The sequence below is a fragment of the Dendroctonus ponderosae genome, unplaced genomic scaffold, assembly GCF_020466585.1.
Source record: "Dendroctonus ponderosae isolate FM_Combo_2020 unplaced genomic scaffold, Dpon_F_20191213v2 Dpon_F_20191213_3, whole genome shotgun sequence".
NCBI classification, from domain to species: Eukaryota; Metazoa; Arthropoda; class Insecta; order Coleoptera; family Curculionidae; genus Dendroctonus; species Dendroctonus ponderosae.
The window spans coordinates 7,523,797-7,548,323 of NW_026018508.1; the positions used below are offsets into that span (position 1 = coordinate 7,523,797).

A 24,527-nucleotide genomic window follows, 5' to 3' on the forward strand; every position below is an offset into this window, starting at 1 on the left:
CTACTCAATTGTGTGGAACATTTTCAACTTGTCTTGCTGGCTTGCTTGTATTATCTATGCTAGTGCCCATTAGAAGAGTTTTCAACCAGAATTTATTTAAAATTGATCAAGAGGCGAACCAATTAAGGCGAATCTGAATATTTTAATGTTGGTCTAATGTTTCGTTGTCAACATTGAATTTTGGCAACAATGGAAGCAGCTGATACTGACAGCGGATTCGATATCAGCTGTTCTCCTTAAGGGTGCAGGCAACCAGCAGTGCGCGTTTTAGTTGCTCAGAATTGATCTGTCATAATTCTTAGTGTGGAAGCCGTTGTACCTAACCGGAACTAAAAGAAAAGTTCTCTGTTTATTTGTGACTTCCGGTCGCTGTTCTCCAACACTACGGATACTTGGAAAATATTTACCATTCATCCTAGACTGGGATTCCCAGTTCAGTTTATATTCTTCGATAAAACCGACATATTTGTAAATCGAATTTACTAGACGGTGTTCCTTAAAACCCTGGATTATATTTCACACATTAGTGATATTTACAATAATAGTTTATTTTTATTTCAAGTTCAAGCAAATAACGATTTGATTAATTGAATGTGGCTGAGTATGCGCTGGATTCCAAATTTAGAACTATCATCATTACCTTATTATTGCTGATAGGCAATATAGACATTTCTTTAAACCTACACAGGCATTCTTGTGTGTTTATAGACGGTAATCAAGTTTTATTGCATTTCGCAAAGTTCAGGGTACACATATGAATGTGCTTGAGTGAGTGATAACAATCTGCCGCCTACTTAAAGATAAGCCTAATTCAAAATCCTACAATTTGGACGTTGCCTGCAAACATGAGTGTCAGTAAGGAATCCCCTGATATTTTCAAGAGAACTTCAAGTGATTTTAGTATTGTCAGTATTATAACGAGCACGTTAAAAAAGGTAAGTCCTATTGCCTTAACATGACAGATAGTAAACGAAATCTGGGCTGTCAAACTACAAGTTTTCGAAGGGATAATGTATACTTCCTGTAAGTCGGAAGTAATATTGTACAGTCGACGTCACATAGAAGTAGATGTTGTCTAAAGCCCGTGTCCCATGCATCCGTTTGTACGATGATATGATGATACGAAAGTGTTTCTATTGGTTGGAGATCTGTCAATTCGTCCGTCGTCGTACTTTTGACAGATCGTACATGGGCTTAAACCTGACTTTCTACCTCGATCTAGGTTAATTTGCGTAAATGACATAATACTGACAAATAATTTTTTCTATTATCAAAATTATTTTGATTTTGACATTCAAAAGTATTTGAAAAAACTCGAATAATTACGTTAATCCAGGAACGATGGTCACAAAAACAGTAGCTGAGAGATTTGGAAACCCGAAGAGCACGATTTATAAAGAACTTAATTAAACTGTCAAATTAAAACAACTTTGTGACATACATCCTACATTTAGGAGTCGTCTACTTTTATGTGTACCTCCTTTTAGCTCAAACCGAACCATCGACAAGTTATCCATCTAAACTTAATTAAAAAAAGCAATGAATAACAAATTCAAGAAGCGGTAAATTTCGTTTTCTTTGATTTCGGTATGTTGACACACGAATCTTTTTAATGAATGGAATAAATAAAGATACAAGATATTTTCTTCTCGCGTGGCGTTATAATTACATACCTAACACATAATCTAATCCTTGCCGACAGTGTCGCGAATCATATAGTGACACTGCGCGGTGTTTGCGAACTTGCAATCTAAAGTTTGATATGTTGTGATTAAGTGTTAAATGTCATGGTGCTGTGCCATGAGACGTGAGGTGCTGCAACACCCTGAGACCCAGCGCGGTGTCAACACCAAAGTGCCTACGACACTATTACTATCTACATACGTTACTATTTTACATACATGGGAGCAGCGATGTAGCTCTTCCTCGGTAATTATCCAATGCTCAGAGTACTCATGGAAGGCTTTACTGCGATTATCTCTTATACCTGATCCTCTATGTCTAAAACCACTTGATGGTCATCTATCTGTCTCAATTCTTGGAACTAATCGCCCAGTATCTTTGTTGGCGTAAGTTCTTATAGCTTCTGCTATGTCACTGTGGCATACATTCATACTTCAACTAACATAAAAGCATATCCGCATATTTGATATTAATCTACATTTTGTGAAAGAAGCTTCAAACTAAGTCACAATTTGATAAATGCTTGCTATTCTTGACACAAGCCTGCGGTCTGATAATGACAAAAACATCATTGTCGCTTTGAATTTTCATCAAAAAGTTGTAGAAGAGTACTATTTTAATATTAGAAAGGTTCGCAATTTATAGGAAATAAAATATTTTTTCTTTTCGAATGATGAAGTTTTCCAATACGATGCCAATCAAACATGGGACCATTTCATAATAAAACGTTCGCCGGTATACTCGAAAAATTACAACTTCGAGGGACGATGCAAAAATGGATTTTGTAACTGAGTTTGTGGCGCCCAGGCTTCTATTGATCGAACAAGAAAAGCAGAGACCGCTTGATTTCAAATGCCACAGGAAGAACTTAAATTTGAAAAAATGCTATTAATATATATACAAAAAAATATCGTTTGTCTGTCCCTGTTCATGAGGCTTTGAAATGAAAGGTTTGGGATCAGACAAATGTTCTCATGAAGATGAAGTCGTTCTCAAATATACGTATATCAATTTTAGGGATGTTTTTTTGCTTGTGGAAGGTACATTTTCATTATCAGGAGCTAAATTGGTGATTGGTTTTCTATATTTTGCTTTTTACAATTATTACAGTCATTAACACAGTGTGAGTTAAACAGGAGCTTTGCAATTTCCTCTAACTGGGTAGAAGAAACTGGTTTCTCATATCTGTAAAAACTGTAATTAGCGCCATTGTTCTCCATGAGTTTACCAAGGGGTTACCAAATAAGTACTACGAGTAGACAAAATAATAATTTTATTTTATTTGGAAGGCAGGAAGGAAGGAATATAGAAAGTTCTGTATGTATGTTAACCTTGACACTTCAACGTACGCGCTCATATTCAGAACCAAATCTTTGAATATTTGAGTTCGTGCTAACTATGCTTATAACAATATAACAACCACCAGTATTAGTAATGAGTATTAGAAAAGTACCACACTTTATTCGAAGATACAAGCTCTTGAATGCTCGCGCCACTTCAGCTGAGGAGGGTTGTCTCATTATTCGCTTCAAAAACCCATTTCTGTTATGATTAATTTTCCTATTCACCCGAGAAATCATTCCTTAAGAATTTATATAAAGCAAATTGAATTAACATGAACTCATGATCGCTCAAATTAACTGGTATTGTAATTATTCAGTTTATTCCAATCGGCCAAACTTTTATAACAAGTTGCCAGTTGAGTTTTACTCAAAATATCAGACATTTTAAACTGTTCATAGTTCGGAGAAAATTTCCTTATTCAACAGGTAAAACGATATTAATCCCTAGCATCTTTTACAAATATTAGCGAATGGCAAATATTTGCATATTTGTGATTATTTATGGCACTAGTAGTTGATAATTACAATTATGCGATAAACTGCTCATTTATGCAGCGTGTTTATCCATTTTATGGTCAAATAACAATTTCCTCTTAGAAATTTCTTGGGAAAGGCATTTCATTGCAACTATAAACATATGTATTTGAAAACTGTTTTTAAGCAAATAAAAATATAATAAAAACGCACGTTGAGGTAAGACCTGAAAGAACCTTTTTGAAGGAAAGAATGACAATCTGAGGCTCATATGACTCACAGACATATAAAAATATATTACTATTAATAAAAACCATTAAAAGCAATAAAGGTGGCGCGTGAAGTTTATGATCCCCACATAGGTTTGTAAAAGGAGAGTTTTGGCTTGATACTGCACTCTCATCTCTTGTTCCATATTGATATTTGCTATTTATTAAAGCTAATGCTGAAAATCCGGTTTTCCCACAAATAGTTTCAAGAGAAATTTATCGCTTTAAATGTCGAGTTGAACCACATTTTGCTCTTTCCTATTAGGAAAAAAGAAAGCTCAAGCTTATCAAGGAAGTTGAAAAGAACTGATTTGTATAACCGATAGTATCAAGAAAAAGTTGGCTAAGCAATAGTACTGGCTTAAATACATTCAAATAGGGTTACACATCTTGATCTTAGTAAATTAAAATTTAAATGAAATTACTAAAACTTATATTAACATGTTTTATAATTAATAGAACAATAGAACTAGTAAACTCCTTTAGGAATTACAGTGTACAGGGTGTATCGTAAGCACATGATCAAAAGGGCACTGCGACATTGTAGGGCTCAAAAGAACACGATTTGACCTAATTGTTACTAAGGAAAAATGTCCGGCTTCTCCGTTATTGATGGTCAAAGCTCCGCCCCCAATTTTTTAAAAAATATTATAATAATAGTAAAATATAAGTTTTAGTGAGATTGTTTTGATGTAAGACTCATATTTTGATGCAGCAACAGAGTTGATACGCATTGGGCAAGTGGCGAATTCTTGAGTGTCTTGGTACAAAAACTACCAGAGCCTTATTGGGTTCCTGAACTAAGCTGATTTTTTTTGCAAAGTCGAATAATGTTTGGTAGAATGAGATATTTTTTCTCACCAAAACAGCATTCGGTTGTTCAACTTTTATTCTGTTAAGTCTGAAATCCTTAGCTTGAAGATTACATTTTTCTGCTCAATTTATGATTTAAACGTCGTGGTTATTGGACAAAAATTTACGTTCAGCAAGATCAGAGCCGTCTAATGTTGCAAATTTCAAGGTGTGCGAATCTCAGATCGGTTTGGGGCCTATTAGGTCCTGTCAGCTGGGTTCAGCCCGCAAATAACACTCCAGAAACTTACAACCTATCGCGGAACTAGTCATTCTCTGCATCTATAGCTTTTGACCGACTATCTAATCAGAATCAATAGTTGAAATAATAGAGTTTTACTACTTTGTCGACACTTGATTTTGCTGCAGACGCGCGTTTCGGTAGCTTTGCTGCCATCTCCGGATGGCAGTTTCTAGATTAAAACAGTTTTAATCTTCCTCATGTGAAAAAATCAAGTGTAGACAAAGTAGTAGACTCATATGTTTCAATGTTAAGAAGCATGGTTCCGTTTTTTAATTTGTTTTCATGTGTTTTATCTGTTAATATGCGAATTAGGAAACGAACCAAAAACATGTTTGACCATCAGGATTTGGAAAAGGGAATTTGGTGTACCGCAACAAACCCTATAAGATTTTATGACCAGCTTGTCAATATTATTATGTTCAAGTAGAATCTTTTCAGTTACTTTCTCGGGTGCGACCAGTCTGATATAGTGTTGATCTTTTGTATTTACTTTTTGCCCTGTTATTGCAGTTGGTGGCACTTAATTTTTTTCAATTACTAAGCTTTCTCCCAAATAAGATACAAAAAAGATTAATAAATGTCATCAAGTTGCCGGTTTGTGACTGCTTAGAGATCGGAAATTTGCGTCCTGGTGGGACGATAGTACTAGCACACATAGTAGTTTAAGTTACAGTTTGTTAGTCATTTATTTTATCCGTAATACTTTAATATATGTTTTATCTATAGGCCATACGACCGTTAAACTTCTTTACAGTAAGGCTTAATAACAAAGTTGAAATTGCATCTTCAACAACGAATTTCTTCGACGAATAATTAATTATTTTTGAAAACATTTTTCCTCCGTACTCTTCAACTATATTCCAATTGAGTTAAGAGAGTTGTATATATTTTGAATCACCCTATAGTGCACGTTGAGACAAATCTATGTTGCTCTCTATGAGTTGAAATGAATATGTATCTGTTAAAAAACGGTTGTATACTTTGACTAAAATCAGATTAAAGTGGCTCTATATTAGCAATTTCCTCTATTCAATGGTTTTATATATTATAAAATAGCGCAGTTTTAAAAACGAAAGCTTGTTGTAAGTTATTTTCCGAATTTATTTAAGGAGCATTATCTCTTCTGCAAATTTGATACATAGAAAACCAACAATTTCAGCAGGGGCAACCTCAGAAGTAAGAAGTTTTCAGACCTTAAACCCTCATCCTCTGAGCTTAATATCACTTTGATGTTCGTTGATCTGGGTACAAAAGCATTTTATTATAGAAGATAGCGTTGCAATTGTCGAAATAGAATATTCTCAATTTTTTTAAGAAATTATATCTTCATACATTGTGAAGAAGTAGATTTGTTAAACGAAAATTTCTAAATGTTAGAACTGTTGAAGGTTTTTCCTGAGCAACCTTTTTTTCTTTCAGGCTTCAGTTATCGGCATTGTATACTTAGCAGGTTATATGCAATGGTCTGTTGCATGGTTTATTGGTCCTTTGGTACTCTCAGTCATCAGAGACCAATGGAAAAAGTCCAGCGATCGTCGACGAAATGCGGCTAAAACAGCTGCTTTGTCCAGTGAAAAGGACGTGGTTTTGGCGAGATTAAACGACTTGCCAGCTTGGGTAAGTGATGGGTACTTTAATATTTATTTTTGAAATCAACATATTTTTTCTATGAATTCTATACGTACAAAATTTCCGTTACCAAAATACTCACAGTTTCTATAAAATATTAGCTGCAGTTTTCGGAAAAACTATGGCGTACTTGCAACAAACCATCAGTTTAAACCTCACCATTTATTTACAAGGCGCATTACTGTATCATCTCCGATTAAATTATGATAATAAAATAACTAATTTGTTAAGTTTTATGAATTTTTTGTGGATGTAGATACCAAATATTTGTACAATTTTGCGGATCGACGTTTCGTTTCAGACATTCAACCTAACACTTTGACCCGTCTATACACTGTTTTACTTTCTTGTTATTTGCATCCTCATTGCTTAGATATTGCTATAAAATTTACAAACACAGTAGTCTGTTTGTGTGTGTCTTTATCGGGTTTTTTGCCCAACAAAAACAAATATAAGTAGAAAGGGTTAAGTCCATGGATAATCAATAACAATGTATGTTCCTTCACATAAGAAAACACGGATCTGGAGTGGTACTACACTCGCTTAGTGAGCTCTAAACATGATCGTTCAAACTGGTAGAAAAACAACTCTCAAAACTCGAATTGCTAACAATGGAATTGCAAAGAAATTTGTAGCAACGGTTTTTGGTCAGAATTTAAATGCGTCAGTCTTTATTATTTATATATTATTTTAAATGCGTCAGAATTTAAAAGAACCATTGAAATATTCCATTTCTGATCAAGGTGGACAGGAAGCTAGTGCTACTTGTATTCATAATTATGCCGCTCCAAGAAGTTATTGGCCTGTAAAATCGTTCAAGAAGTAAATCGGGAATATCATCCTTCTCTTTAGCTGCGGTATGTTTGTGCTAGAGTTATTGCAAAGGTGTGTAGTGAAAGGAAAAAAATGCAAATACACCCTATAAAGAGCAAGTTTTTTGCGAAAGTAAGAACATATGATCCGTCTTGTAGCAGCGTCCGTCTTAGATTCTCAACACTTACAAAAGATACGTTAGGATTAATACTTATACATTTTTGGTTTTCTATTAGTGCGCTTTTTAGTAACCAACTGGCTTTCTTCAAGCTTTAGTCTTAGCTGATGGCCCCCTAATCAAATTTAATTATTTGTTATTTATACTTTCATACGTCTTATTACCTTTTCCTGTGTAATTAGCGGCAATAAGTCATACCTAAGACTTGTTATGGTGTTTCTTGAATAACTAACTTCTGTTTTTGTATAATAAATACCAGTTATGATAAATACTAAGTTTTGTTTCTTTAGTTTAGACATTCTTAACCCATAGTTTGTTTAAAAGCCACTCATTAACTACATCTCTGTGATCTAAATAATTTTTCGGTTTTGTCTTAACAGCAACTATTCTCACACAGATACAACTTACAGTGTAAATATTAATGGATCCTCAATTCTGCATATGTTAATGTTTTTATGTGATAATAGTCTGCATATACAAAACCGAAAACAGTGTTCAATTGCAGTGTTATTAACGCTGATTTGTAAGGATTGTTTGATCTATTTATAAAAATTTTTTTTATGTCGTATTGATTGTTGTGCCTGCAACAAAGAATTGTTTTCCCATACATTTATCATAACAAGCATTGGGTGATCAGACGGGCTTTCTCGTTTTTTACTTTTTTCTTATATGATACATTTTAAGGCAAATGTTTCTCTTGCTATTTTCAGTTTCAAGTTATTTTGTTTCGTGTGATATTTGAACGCCCAACAAAGTCTCACTCACTTTCAGGCATATACCCAAAAAGCTAGATCCTAATAAAATAGATCAGTACTGCATATCTTATTCTACATTCTTTGAACGTTAGGATTAACTTAATCTTGCATAAGTTTCAAACAAACATTTCCATATGCTAGGCTTGAATCTCAGTTTACTTAGGAATGCAAAGTAAACCCATATGTTTTATGACAGTATTAGACGGAATGTTGAAGTTCGATGCAAACTTTTACCACACAAGACGAGCCACCATTTGCTGAAAACTTTGCAAATATTAGTCTTGTGTGTCCATATACTAGATACAAATTCATATAATGTCATCAAATTTAGCTTTCTGTTCATTTCATTTTCAAAGCGCTTGCTTGAAATATCTTGATTCTATCAACTGTATTTTACGTCTACCGGCTACTTACCGACATTGGTACCAGATTGGTCCCTGCTTAATATGAACTTTGGAATTGAATAAATTCGTAACAAAAAGGAAAATCTGTTCTCAGCATGCCACGGAAGGAATTAAAATAAACTCTCACGTGCAACATCAGAAATATGCACATAGATCACACGACAGACCCTAGAAGGACATTCAAAGATTGCAGCCGTGCATATGGCGTTGGAATAGTAGCTAAGAAAAAAATTGCTACTTACGTTAACACTAACTAATTAATTAGAATTAATTCCTGCTAAAACTTGGTGAAAAACTAATGAAATGAGAAGAGAGACACTTTAGGGGGAATTTTGTAAGGAAAATATCTTTATCTCTACTAACATATTCTTTCAAATTTCCTATAGACTTTTATATGCGTGAAATATCCAGAGGGCACAAAATTTCATATTATTTTGTCACAAATGAAGAAATAGCATTACAACAGTAAAAAGGTAGCTAGCAGCAGACATCTTTTCCGAACACAATCTCCTGTCGGCAAAATTTAAGTTAAAACGTGAAAATAATGATCCTGAACTTGATCAACACACTCAAATAAGATAAAAGCCGGCCAATGTGATAAAAAGTGGGCTACATGCAATACTTCTGCTTAAAATTGGAGCAAGATCACCAAAGATATTCGTCATTTCCTTTCGTCTAGGAAATAAACTTGTTTTTAACAGATTGGTTTACGAAACTAAAATATGGGTTTTCTGGACAACAAAAACCGAAGTTGTTTTCTGAGCTTCCGAAACGTAGTAATTAAGTGATTTCCGATGTTTTAGAGCATTGACAGCTCGTCATTTCCATTTGGTTAGGAAATAAACTTGTTTTTAATAGATTGGTTTACGAAACGAAAATATTACACGCAGGGTGATTTCTAAGCTTCAGAAATGTTATATATTTAGCCGATTTCAGACGTTTTAGAGCATTTTCAGCTCGACATCTTGACCCAAATCCGGAAGTAACAAGTAAAGAAATGGATGATACAATAAATTATATTGATGACAGGATGGAGAGAGAAAAATTGACTAAAACTGAAGATTGGGAAATCCAGGATAAAATAAGATTAAAGGTTTTCTCGGGCAAAGTAAAATTGATTACCGATAAATGCAATTGATTGGAAAATCTACATAGAAAACATGACATTTTAACGAACACAAAAAGTTATATAGATAATAATGTTTAAGGCAGCAGGTCAAAGTACATTGGAGAACTGTTTAGTGATGGGAATATACCTAAGGAATCGAAAGAAAGTCATAGATGGATTATTTATAATAACTGCGGACGATGTTATCTCTGCTGGCTGTTGAATTTCTTAATCGTCAGAATCGCATGGGCCACGTGAAATTCGCCGAATACGAAAAAACCGAATCTCTAAAATTTTGAGCCACTTTAGAAATGTTAGCCTTTTGAGCCATGTTTCGACGGTTTGAGTGGAAAACATAAACGATTTCTATTCGCGCATTTCAAATTCTATCAAGGCTCTGTCTTTACGCGAAACCGCACACAAGTTAGAGCAAATGATTGCCATGCAATGACTCATGGTCCCCTGTATAAGCGACTTCCCATATTTTATGAGGCCCCTTATTTTGCCCCCTAACAAAACGTGACGACAAACCAACACCTCGTGATTGGTGAAAAATTCAACACTAAGTGACTGGTCGGATTCGTGCTGCCTTGCTCTGGTCGGTGCTGGCTAGTCTTTGCACCGTCGAGAGAGAAGGTGCCAGCGGTTTTTTGGCTTCCTTTCAGGAAGACCTTTTTTCCTTTTTGGAATCGCCCATCGAATAAAGATCTAGACCTTGAGAATAAGATTATCTCCTGACGTCGTGCGTATGGCTAGCTTGAGAATGTCTATCTTAGGGCACTGCCCAGGTAATTTGGATCATGGGCAAAGGGAGCAACCGGCCGAATATCTGAACATGTTGTTACTTTGTTTGTGACTTTCTGACAATGTGAATGTTTAATAAATTTTATCTATCCATGGCCCCTTCCGTCTTTCTCCACATCTGTGTGGTGCCTCTAAGAGCCGAGTCATTTAGAGCGCTTGATACCTGTTGGTTACTTAACCCTATGTGAGGTTCGGCAGTTAATGGGCTCTCAGAACTTGGAACTGGGTCACTTGGCAGAAATATTAGACCTAAAAGTAAGCCAGATCCAGAGCATTATGCCTTTTATCGCAAGTATAGTTTTACTCGGAGAGCAAATTTTCAAAAAAGCAGTTGCACATTCCAATAAGGGGCCAAAATCAACTATAAAATTATAAACAATATTAGGAATGCTGGTGACACTGTTTTACGAGCGAACATCTTTAGGTTTCCAAGAACTTGTAAACATGGTTTCTAAAATTATTAGCCAGTGGTTTTAATATAAGCATTTCTGCAAACATCAGCAACTTTTAACTATAAATATAATGCATGGCAGAGAGGGTTAGAAGGTTCTCAGTCAGAAACAATGTCAGAAAGAGTCAACAATTCTAGCTAATAAGTGCCATGAGAGTTAATAGTCTTAAATGGATTTAGTATGGTTTTATAGTGAAATATAAAATATTTTTATAACAGAGTTTTAAAAAAATCTATAAAATTGGCCCATTGGGTAGTATTATTCCGAAGCGCCAAGCGTTTCGAAAAATCCGCGGTTTGTAAAATGGAAGCATCGGAACAGTAGGTACTGTTCACGGATTAGGCCAGTTATAAACATTAACAAAACAAAATGTAGGATTATCGCTATGAACAGCACACAACAGCTTGGACTACACGATAATAACATTTTTTCTTGGATGCAACATTAACCAGGACTGGGATACTATAGAAATTTTGACGACGCTTCAGAAGAAACTCTTGGATCTTTGGCCCCAGAAATGCCGTATTATGCTGTAGGCGCTTGAAATTACCAATAAAGTTGCGCATTTTTTAATTCTACATTGTTTCAGCTTTACTGTACGATAAATCGGTCAGTCTCAGTAGATTTAAAAAATAAAATAATTTGAACTATTACTCCATTTCATGAACACACCAAATAACTAACGAAGAAGTACTGAGAAGATTGTAATAATGTAAACTATAAGTAGTGGAATCTAAAACAATGTAGCCTGGAAAACTTCGACCATATCTCGAGGTACCTCGAAAAATACTGATTGGTATCAGTCGCCGCAAAAGCGAAGATAATCGTGGCTTATAAACATGAGTAAACGGTGGTTCATAAGAAAACAACTGCAGTGCAGAAGAAGGCAGTCAAAAGAAGAAAAATGTTAACTTTGTGTTATTTATTTGAAATTTACATACTCACTCTGATATTTCTGGTTTTGTTAAATATACAGGGTGTCCCGTAAGCACATAATCAAAAAGATACTGCGATATTCTTTGCATCAAAGGAAGACGATCTGACCTAACTTTTATTAACAAAAAATGTCTGGCTCCCCTGCTATTGATGGTCAAAGTTCTTCAAAAAATTTCTCTATATTTAGTATTTTGGTGAAACTCGCTGTGAATTTGTTCTTATGCAAGTCTCATATGTTGATGAAAGAATCGAGTCTAGCCGTTTCGAATAAGTGGTCAATCAACTCATTTTTTTTGGTTGATACACTAATCATATATGTATTCACAATTTTGTGCTATTTGTAAAATCTTGTAGCATTCATAGTTTTTGCGCAAACAAATTGATGCCACTTTTTTTTTTTTTACTTTTTTACTAAGATTTTACTAAGAACACAAAATTGTGAATAAATGATTAGTGCATCAACAAAAAAAATGAGCTGTTTTCATCCACCAAATAAAAAGTTCTGATAGTTTTTGTACCACGACACTCAAGAATTCACCACTTGTCCAAAATGGACGAACTCGATTGTTTTAGCAACATATGAGTCTTACATAAGAACAAGTTCACAGGGAGTTTCACTAAAAGACATCGTACCATTCTCAAAATTTCAAAAAAGATAAGTTTTTTGAAGAACTTTGACCATCAATAGCAGAGGAATCAGACATTTTTTGTTAATAAAAGTTAGGTCAGATCGTCTTCTTTTGATGCAAATAATATCGCAGTATGCTTTTGATCATGTGCATACGGGACACCCTGTATAACATATAAATACATTACCCAGATAAATTTAGTGTTATAATATTAATAAAATTAGTTAAATAAATAATTTTTTTAAATTATTTTAGGTATTCTTTCCAGATATTGAAAGGGCAGAGTGGCTGAATAGAGTAAGTATTGGATACTGATGAATATTGTATATCATTACACATTTTTATAAAACTTTTGCAGATAATGAACCAATTATGGCCCTCTGTCAACCTTTATGTGAAGCAAATCGTTCGAGATTCTATACAACCTGCCCTCAAGGAAAATTTGGAGAAATTCAAACTTTTTGGATTCAAATTTGAACGAATTATTTTGGGAACAGTGGTAAGCACCGCTTGATTCTGAAATGCGTTTGCTCAAAACCTTTTTCTTTGCACATAAGCTTTAAAATAATCGGAAAAATTCTTTAGCCTTTTAGAATAGGCGGAGTGAAGGTGTATGATAAAAATATCGATAGAAATGAAATTGTGATGGACCTAGATATTTTGTGAGTTTTCTTTTGACAGTTTCCTAGATTTTTAAAGGAATTAAGATAATTTATTTGTAGTTATGCTGGTGATTGCGATATAACGTTCCACTTATCTGGATTGAAAGGAGGTATAAGAGATTTTCAGGTGGGTGCCGATATTTCATGATTTACATTTATTAAACTTTGTTGCATATTATTTGTTTACAATACTATATATCGTAATAAATATATTTTAAAATTGTATATTTTTCGTTGTATAGCTGCATGGAATGCTTCGGGTAGTCATGAAGCCTTTAATTAGCTCAGTGCCTTTGATTGGCGGTTTGCAAGTATTCTTTCTGAATAACCCAGATATTGACTTTAATTTGCTGGGTGTAGCAGACGTACTTGATATGCCAGGGCTAAGGTAAGTCTTTAAAAGAAAAGAAATAATAGCGCCTACCTTAGATTTATGATTACCAATGCCGTAATTTGGCTGTTATTTTTAGTGATATACTGAGACGTATTGTGATCGAGACCGTATCAAATCTTATGGTTTTACCAAATAAGTTTCCCATAAAACTCAGTGAAGAAGTAGAAGCTATCGATTTGAAGAATCCAGAACCAGAGGTAAATTTCAAATCGCTGTTTTTGTAAGTATTTTAGCATATTTATCTTATTATTTTCTTCAATTCAAGGGCGTGCTTCGGGTCCATGTAGTGGAAGCCAAACACTTAATGAAGAAAGATATTAGTGTACTAGGCAAGGGTAAATCGGATCCTTATGCAGTTGTTACTGTTGGGGCACAAAGCTTCAAAACTAAAGTGATTGATAATACTGTAGATCCAAAGTGGGACTTTTGGTGCGAGGTAAGTTGGCTTTCTTTAGATTGAAATTTCAGGACTCCATTCTCAGCTAGGTTTACTTTCGAAAAGTGGATGTTATTGGACATATATTTAATTTTAGTTATATGCAATCTACTGTATATTTTTTTAACATAAACTAAATATACGTTTTTAATAGATATTCAATGATCCCATGCAAAACATTAATTGAATTTTAACTCCAAAATAGTGCCCTGCCAAAAAGTCAGGAAACTTTTTCTCTTTCAATTTAACCGGAAACTTGAAAAATCATTTATTTGCAGAAAGAACAGTTTTTCTATGAAACATGTATTGTTGTTAGCTCTGTTTGAACATTTGAATTTGAAATTTGCTTCCTGACTTCACTTTTAGCAACCTGCAGATCAGATAAAAAAAATTTTCAGGCCTATATGCGAGGGTCGTTTGATAAGTCAGTTACTTTTTGAATTTCCTGCGCAGTAACTTAGTTCTCGTTTTTAATTAGTTAGTGTTTAACAGTCATTGAAAGGAGATGACTTCGTTAATTTCGACGAAAATGAAAATTGTGAATTTCTAATGCTGATCAAGCATTTTTTTTACGTAAAAAACCATCAAAGAAAGTGCGTGAGGTGGCTGAGGCTGAGGGCGTCTGAACTGAGAGGGTACAATCTCATTTTACATGAATATTTGAATTTTAAAAAGCCATCCATGAATTATGCTACGAACTGCTACCCCACCCAGCATCTTATTCAGATTTAGCTCCCTGTGACTATTGCCTGTTTCCAAACCTGAAGAAATGGCTGGGCGATAAGAGATTTGGGTTCAATGAAGAGGCCATCCTTGAAACAAACGCATATTTTGAGAACCTCGAGAAATTATATTATTTGGAAGGGTTAAAAAATTGGAATGGCGCTGTACTAAGTGTATCGAGCTAAAAGGCGATCATGTTAAGAAAGAAAACGTTTTTTGGCCAAAAAAAATTCTTTCATTGAAAAAGTCACTGACTTATAAACAAACAGGGAAACAACCCTCGTATTAAGGAAGTTTAAAATTGCATGAACTGTAATTTTCAGCAAGGAACATCACTTGCCCAATATCCCCCTTATTCATTATCCTTATTAAATTGAAATTATATTTTCAATTGAATAAGGACGAAAAACTTTTAAATAAATAAAACGATTACAAATCATAAACATACCATTTCGCAAAATCTGTATACTGATGCCAATGGTTCATTGTAAACTTCGTTAATTAAAGTATCATATTACTTTTGTACTAATTGTTTTTTTGCAACTTTAACACTAGTTTAATATATTGGAATCTAATGGACAACAACTGTATATCCATTTGTGGGATAAGGATGATACTGGAGATGATGAGAGCTTGGGAAGGTAAGTAACAGTTATTCATCAACTCATATTGAAAATTGTTCACTTTGCATGATTTTTGATGTGTTTCACATTTGGATTTCTCGTTTCACGATTTAACGCCAATCGGTTGAAGCTACGTGTAATACAATTTTAGCACACTATGAAAATAACTGATTAATATTCATTCAATTATTTTTGTAATTTACCCGCAACTTTTATGAGGTGTCTTATATGAGTACTAGTTTACTAAGTTTATCAAGAGGATTCCTTTGAACATTGATCATGTTTCATCTACATATTCAATTAAATGATTCTTCTATATCTATCTATTCCATTTAGTTAGATTAAATTTAATTTGTCTTATAGTTACTTGTATTTAAAATATAATAGAAAATGTTATTTGGAGTTTCAATTTTGAAGAAGCGTTGAACACATTGTTTTAGAGCTACAGTTGAAATATCCAACATCGTAGAGAAAGGATCCCTAAATTCTGTAAGTTTGCCAACATTCTTTGAAAAATATGCACTTGAAAGTATTACATTTTTTTCCAGTGGGTGACTTTGGAACAAGCTAAACATGGTATGGTACATTTGCGTTTTACTTGGCTTACTCTTAGTAAGGACTACAATGATTTGAAAACGGTAGGTATTTGCGACTATTGTGTAAAATACCGATAATACTGCGTTAAAATCGACATTTCTTTTAGGTTTTATCTGAGACCCAAATGCTCCAAGTGTCAACCTTAACTACCGCGTTGTTAACAGTCTTCGTAGATTCGGCAAAATATCTGCCTGTGAGTAAAATTCAAATATTACCTCTGAATAATGCCTAATTTATTGCAATTCGTGTTTAGCAAGCAAGATCGTCCACTAAACCCGATCCCTATGTAACACTACGAGTGGGTGCAACTACAAAAGAAACTACACATAAAATGAGAACAATTCACCCAGTGTGGGAAGAAGGATATACATTTTTAGTTGCTAATCCGGAAAACGACTCATTTTATCTGAATGTCATCGACAAGAAGACAAATTCGGATATTGGGCAATTTGTTTTCAAAATAAAAAGTCTTTCGGATAAGAGCAACTTGCAGGTTATCAAGGAACCGTTTACTCTACTGAAATCTGGGCCCGAAAGTAAAATTGTTCTATCGATGCATTTAAGAGTGAGTTGATATTCATAATTTTATTTGATTTAAAATTGCGATTTGCGTGTCCATGGTACATAATAGTTGAAATATTGCCTTAAACATCATATTAATCAATCATTATCTAGCACGATTTCCATTGCGTTTTCTGTTTGGTCGATCGGGTAAAAAGCTATTCATTTTGAAGCTTTTTGTAATTAATTTCTTGCAACCAGCCTAGATATCTAAGTTTTTCTAGAGACCTAACACACAATTAGTCTATTTCCATTATATTGAGATTGTGGTACCGTGAGACAATATCGTACATAATCTCATTCTAATCAAGTTAATCAACGTACGTATTTTAAACCTTGTTTGAAAAGAAAATTAACAGCTAAGAAGACCTTATGCTTTCTTTTCATCTTAGATTTTTAAAAGTCTACAAAACGAAGAAATGCAAAGTGATCAGCCATCAGTATTTGCAAGGACCGATTCAAGTGTGTCTACATCCTCAGGTATAGCGATATATCATGTACCATGATGAATCTAAAGCAATTTTTTGCCAACACTAACCTTTATATTTTTTTTTAGATTTAAATCAAACTGAAGCGGTTCCAGTTGAAAATCAGCGTTCTTCACTGATAGAATCAGTGGATGCTTCCGTTGAAGAGATAATTCACAATTCTGCAAACGAATCTTTAACTTCAGCTTCGGTAGGCTCTGGAGAACAGCTAATTCGCCGAGTTCCAAGCCAGACATCGTAAGTGACTGAATAAAATTGAAAATAGCTTACTTATACGAGCGCGGTCCGCTTCCACACACTTCCGATCCAAAAATCTGTATACAGCAAAGTACTAAAAGAAGCTCTTTTTAATGCAATGTTTTATTTCCAGAATTTTCCATCATACTCTCAATTCTTTGATGAATTATCTCATTTTAATTTTTCCTCATAAAAATATATTTACTGAATGTGCAGGTCAGCTGGTGAAGCGGGACTAGGGAGAATCCAATTAACTTTACGTTACAGTGTGCAGAGACAGAGGCTGATTGTGGTTGTTCATAAAGTGGCGTAAGTATAACTACAGTTTCGTTTAGACTGTTGATGGCATCTTTTTTAACATGCTGTACAGAGTAAGGATGCAGTAATTTTACAAGAAAATGCGCAATTAATTAACTGTATTTTATCAAAAGCCACGTCCTATAATTAATAAAAATGAAACCTGATTAAAAATACCGTCCAATCACACATCCAACTAACTTCATGTTTTTGTAACATTTTTGTTTTATCAGATAATATCTGTCACAAAGGTGTTCAAAGTATGCGTCCACTACTCTACAACTGATAACATTTAAGAGCAAAAGTTGAACTAAAGGATAAACCAGGTCCAGATTCAGAATAATCAAACTAAACAAGAGACGTTGATAAAGTAACTATTAGTTACTCGAAAGAACCAATAGTAACATTTATTGAGTCGAATGTGGTTTGCTTAAATGGTTCGGATATTTCATTATTTTTCCGATGTCTTGACCAATAGCTAACCTTACCGGTTGGCTATATTGAATTTTTTGATTTTCAATTATTTCGACTTCGCTTTTAGTAAGTTTAATTATACAAGTGCGCCTTTTAAAATTTAATTTAATCTGTAGAAAGGAATGTTAAATATCAAAATTATTAAACATTTTGCGCTTTACTAGTTTAACATCATAGTTATAGGGTGTATGTTCCTCGATGTGCAGAATGTGCCTAAACAGTTGATGACTGTACAGCTCAGTTGCAATGACGAAAATTCTCGTGCAGGTGTTCTGAAAAATCACCAAATTTCTATAAGGGCATTAAGTGCCACTATAGGCTTTAGCGTGAACTTTAAAAAGCTTTGACTCACTAGACATGAATAGAACTTTATTCTGTTTTATATGGATGCAATGCCTATTTTGCTTTAACTTAGGAACATTCCTCTGAAAGATCCGTCGCACATCCCGGATCCGTATGTCAAACTCTACTTGCTTCCTGAAAGAGCAAAGGATAGCAAACGAAAAACGCAGGTAAATATTTTTATTCTAGCGATTCCTAGAAAATAGTGGGACATAAAACGATGCTAAAAGAAAATAGACTACAATCTGTTATAAAAAGTTTTTGTAGAAAATTTTGCCATGTTCTAATTTATCCTTGGATCCTATTTGATTTCATGAATGATGCACAAATCTGGTTTACACAACTAAAGTAAAAAAATTCAATAACAAATTTGAATTTACTTTGAACATCATTACAAACGAATTTTTTAAGAAACTAAGCGACATTTTAACGCCCTGGAACTTTATTTGCAGTAAACCTTATTTTTTATGTTGTGACTGTTATATTTTAGATCATTAAAGACAACTGTAACCCAGTATTTGATGAAACTTTTGAATTCATATTGAACCAAGCAGAACTGGGAAGTAAACAGCTAGAAATTACCGTTGGCACCCAGAAGCAACTATTTAGCAGCAATGTATTAGGTCAAGTAAGTCATTATTGATTAATAGTTCATATACAGATGAACAGGAGCATCTTGCACCAGATTAAAGCGTTTTAAGTTTGGTTTAACATCTGCTCTAGATTTGAGGCAGGAACAAACTCATTTCATCTTTCTAAAACAATGCCAACAACATTATGTCGTAATGTATACACGTTCGATTAAGGATTCCCGAATCCAACGCCAATTCGTAATAGGGACAGTTTTTGCTCCCAATATTCGCTTCTAAACGCCCCATATGGAATTCAATGGTTGTTCCCTAATGGAGATTAAATTAATATGCCAATACCTTTACTGATTAAATTACAAACTCAGCATGAACGATCCTCGCTCTAACGCTAAAACGCATCGGTTTGTCTGCATACGATTAAATTAGTATTTTGCGCTTGGAGGCGGAGCGAAACTTTACCACCGCGAAAAATTTGCCCCGACTTCGAATCTCTCGCCTTGGTATAGGAGAACCTTTAGAATGAACCTTGATTTTATATTTTGGTTATTTAACTATGGTTCTCAGAAAACACTCTGGAAATGTTGTTATTGGAGTATGTATGAGCTACACAGAAAAGTGTAAACATTATAATTACAACTAAAATTTGCGATATTCCCATGGACTAAATAATAAATTGTACAACAATATATTTGATTTTATATTTGAACTTCTAAAGCAATTACCCCAACTTTTAACTGTCCTGTATATTTTTGCCTAGGGGTTTATTTTCACTCATCCCCTTGAAGTCTACTTTCAACTCACTGCATATATTTTTTGTATTAAGTTTGATACACTGACCGTGAACAGTTGAAACTAAAATTCACCAAACTAATTAAGTTTTAAATTAAAAACAATAAATATTATTTCGAAATCACTTAGTTGTTACATTTTCATTCGGTTTCAATTTGATACAAATTTGATGAGACTATTCCAATTTGATTTCAGGTGATAATCGATTTGAGCAAGTTGAATCTGACTCAACCCTATAACGTGTGGTTGGATCTACAACCAGAAGAATAATGCTATGCAGCAAAATATATGAGACAATACTAAAAAAGTATCACATAGTTGCGTGCCTCTCTCTTACATATATAACGCTATATACTTTACTAACCAAAGCCAAATTTTTCAGAACGATGTATGCCGTGAAGTCTAAAGAAATTTAAAATTTTTACTGATCAGAAATAACGGGGAATATTCTATATCATTTTGTTTTTGTTTTAATTTTGCCGATGCTGGGTTTCATTAAAAATATTGTAACTGGTAGAGTATAAGTATAAATATAAAGGTAAAGCACAAATAAAAAAGATTGTCTTCACATGAAACTCAAGACTTTTTGCTAAATTTGGTTTTTTACTTTTAAAATGATTGTATTGCATTGCAGCGAAAAAAATGGTAAATACCTAACTAACATAATTTTACGAACTTGCAGAATTAAAATATATTATGACTATTAAATAATCTGAGTGTAATCAGCAGAATGTTTTTTATATTATATTAAAATCTAAATCCGAACTTAATTTACTAACTTTTGTGGTTCTTAAAAACACGATGCTATTGTGGTGGTAAACACTATATATTGTGAATTAGTTTAACTTAATTTTTTTATTTTTATATGCATGTTGTTTTCATTTTTGAAACAATTTATAATTTCTTATTTTATTATTGTTGTGCTAACACGTCATACACAATAAATATATAATGTTTGTGATTTAAAGCTTTTATTTTCCTTAAATTGATTCCTTCTATTCAATTCAGCTGCCTGATTTTTTAATGGACCCAACCGGGGGGACAATGTTTCGTGGAAGGGTTCTACATAGTAACCCGTACTTTCTCTGCTTATCCATTAATGGATGTTTACGACCACATTTTCCCTGGCTTATCTATCGCTGGCCATGGGCATTAATGTTTGAATATCACCCATTCCATTTAATGTTCTATGGTGTTTTTTACTGCGGTATTCGGATTTTGGATTAGAAAAAAACTTGAAAAGTTTGCCGTAGCGAAGATCATGTTTATTTACGCTGTATTGAGAAATCGGTTCTGTATGATGCAGGGTGAATCAAATTTCTTGTTTTTGCCGCTAAATAACAAAATGGTACAACGTCGGTTTTTCAATAGAATGTGAACAGTAGTTTTATTCGTTAACTTAAACTTGACACGATCCATAATAGCGGAGCTAATTACACTATCTGGTTTAGTATTAGATACTCTCTAAAAAAATCGACAAAAAGCTGATTCAAGAACGGGTTAAAAAATAAAGCGACTGATTCCACCGCTCTTAATGAGGCGTGCAGATTCAATGTGAATATTCTCTTTATATCACTTTTCATCATCATCGAGCTGTTTCATAAAAATTGCCTTTATGACTGAGTTTCATCAAAATTGAGCAAAATGCTATAGAGAGCTCGTGTGAAAAGAATGTTTCATATTTTGTCGGAGCATTGAATGTGGATCTAACTATAGCTCGACACATATCCAGTTGAAAAGACTCAAAGTTTCATAAAAATCAAACAAAAGTCCGAGAGCATTTAATTAATTATTTGGCTTGGAAACCGGTTTTGATCACGGCGGCCATCCAAACTAGTTTGACCAGAAACTTGCGATTGAAAATTTTTGCATGCGAACAGGCACTTTCTACAATTCAGTCAACAATAAAAAAACGGAAATCGAACTGCAAATGACTCATCCAAAGGGACGATGAAGCAAACAATTGCCTCGTCGAGTTGTTTTGGCAAAGGTGACTATATACTAAATAAATATATATTAGTTTGGTACGGGAAGTGAACAAAATAAGTCGTCAAGTCCTTTGTTCATAGACGACATATACAGTATGATTAGGTGCCATAAAGGATTTATGGGTAGAAAATGGATGATGAGAGCCAGTTTGCAGAAAGCTGGTAAGAATGAATTCTAATCTATAGTTTAAGCTGAGTTTAGTTTTTCGAGAAGCAACTGAAGCTGATGACATTTTTTATCTGTTCATTTCAAGTAATTAAACTTTTGACTAAGTTTCTGTTATACTAAAGAATGTTTTTCTTTCTTTTCAGGTGGCACGATGCAGTTTTCGGTAAGTTTGGCATTACTTTGCCGCTGGTTGCCATGTAGATGTACAGCTTTTAGTCCCATTAAATTGACTTGTATTTTAACATATTGCTGCATGCCATATTAATTCGACAAGGAACGGCGAGGGACGTTCTGGATTATTCTGCAACTTTTCCGATTCTCCTTAATTTAAACTCAAATATTATACGTTAACGAATGAGGTTCTCTACAGAATACTCTTTTGAAATGTTAAACTATTCACTTTCTGTTGTGAACTATACTTGTTTTTGTGAAGTGATCGCTGGACTACTTATTTAGACATTGGCCTGTTTTTGCCAAATTTTACACTCCAAATAAAATATTGTTTTCAAACGTTTGGTGCTAGGGAATTTCAGCGGTCAGGAAGGGTCGTCTAGCGCCCTTCAGGCGGTAGGTGGCCCAGATCATTTTAAGCAGACTAACAGCCACTGAATGAGTTTTTTGAGGAAAAATCGGGGTTTTAGGGAATTTTCGACGATCTGTATCCGTACAGCATTTCATTTTGTGTAAGTAGATGACAACCAGGGTTCTAATTTTTATTTGATAGCATTTGCGCTACTAGCATGTGCAGATTTGTTTATTTTATATAACGTATATATCGACTTTTTCGAAATTATAGCGCACTTATTTCTGTATGGTGATGAAAGAAAGGTACTTTAGCGCTAACGGCCCATTCTAACAAATAAAATTATGCGATTGAGTTTAGAGATGATCCTCTTTTGAGGCATTTAGGCTTACATATTTAAGGAGTGAAGGAAGGACTCTCGTTTGATTGGATTTACATATTTAATACTGTTACAATCGGTTAAAATTAAGGTGAAACTGCGTATTTAGCAGTATTTATTGCCTTTATGTTAAATATTATATATTACTTTATTTATTATGTACACCCAAAGAAAGACACTTTTAATCACAATTAAATAAAAGGAGCATCTGAATGCAAAAATTTATATTCTTACAAAAATTCGGATACTCGGCCTTAAATGCAATGCAAATTTTTTGACCGAAAAAATTTTGCCTGTAAAATCGTTTATTCAGTATTAAAGTCTTCATGAATATGAAATTTTTCAACTAATGTAAATTTCTCCAAGATTTTTTTTCACAAGGTTGCACACTGTGTTCCATGTCGTTTTACTCTTTTACGGTTGCCCCTATACGATTTGAGGCTGGAACCGTTTTTGCAGATACTTCTTTGGACTTTTTGGAGGTTTTGTAACTTTTGAAATAGCTTCACACTTAAGAAAGTTACGGGAGAAAGAGTGGAAGTATGCGCAAAAGGAACAGTAGAACGTTTGCCAACATTCAGGGTTCATTATCTCCTAAACTGTTGCCAATGTCGAAGTTTTTTCGAAGACAGCTGAACTCCAGCGAATACCCGTGGCAATCCAGGGCATTTTTTCTTATTGAAATATTGCCAACAGTTGCGGAGTTATGGGCAAATAAATGTGCAAACAATGTTTAAGTTTAAGGCAGTTTAAGTCTCTAGCTCAAAATTCTATTTTCTTTGGAATTATATACAGAAACCGTGTTAATTAAATGTGGCATTTTGATGTAAATTGGAGTCTTAAGTGAAAAATTTGAAAATTTGCGATTAAAAAAAATTTCCAAAATTAAAAAAAAAAAAAAATTGAAATTGTAAATTTTTTTAAACCATTGAGTGTTATTGCTAAAAATAAATTTTGGGGTAACAAATCTTGGTTCGCCGCCAAACTTGTAGCAAAAAACCGGTTTCCAGAAACAACCAGCCTTTCAGGTCTTTGAAAATTTAAACTCCCCTGACGCTGAAACGGCGACCAAAATGAAATTTAGCCCTGAAACAACTTCTTTACGCCAAGTCTAGGGACTTTTAAGAGTTTGAATTTCTGAAAAACCTTGATAATTGATACATACGATCTTACTTGGACCAGCATAAAAACTAAATCTGGATAAACTGTCGGCGTTTTCTTTGTGAAATATGGGCGTGCTAAATATGTTTTTCTTGATCCTCTGGTGGAAAGTACGTTTTTTCGCCACTGTTTTCGATGGCGAAAGCGAAGCTGAAAACTGAGCGCAGATCAGGTCGATAACTCCACTAATATAAAAAATTCACACGGTTAGGCGAACGTGATTCTTGTTTCACGTAAGCCATCCGGGAGTAATTGGTAGAAACTTTTAAAATACTTTTTAATAGGCAGTACATTCTCCTATGAATAACAGGGATTCTATTATCTCTTTTAAACACGCATATATTGATACTAATTTGAAAATTAATTTGCCAATCAAAATGAAATATTGAAATAATTCTTACCGCGCGTCGAACAATATGTTTTGTTCAAACAAAATATCTTGTACGAACAAAATGTTTTGTTTTCCTTTATTCTTGTCATTGACTGACAACCTCTTCCTTGAGTACCCTCTAATATACAGC

At 33.9% G+C, this 24,527-nt stretch overlaps 1 protein-coding gene across 1 annotated transcript; it reads left to right on the forward strand.

Moving 5' to 3' along the window:
- Positions 1-271: 271 nt before the first annotated feature.
- Positions 272-20,743, forward strand: LOC109546570 (extended synaptotagmin-3). The gene is made up of 20 exons (XM_019917564.2): positions 272-935; positions 6,285-6,482; positions 12,829-12,870; positions 12,932-13,072; positions 13,159-13,235; positions 13,296-13,362; positions 13,478-13,623; positions 13,706-13,826; positions 13,895-14,065; positions 15,344-15,429; positions 15,852-15,900; positions 15,960-16,049; positions 16,115-16,201; positions 16,262-16,573; positions 16,962-17,049; positions 17,126-17,294; positions 17,511-17,603; positions 18,481-18,577; positions 18,898-19,035; positions 19,982-20,743. Exons 1-20 carry the CDS (start codon positions 846-848, stop codon positions 20,054-20,056), a joined length of 2,337 nt encoding a protein of 778 aa, XP_019773123.1. The 5' UTR covers positions 272-845; the 3' UTR covers positions 20,057-20,743.
- Positions 20,744-24,527: the final 3,784 nt, after the last annotated feature.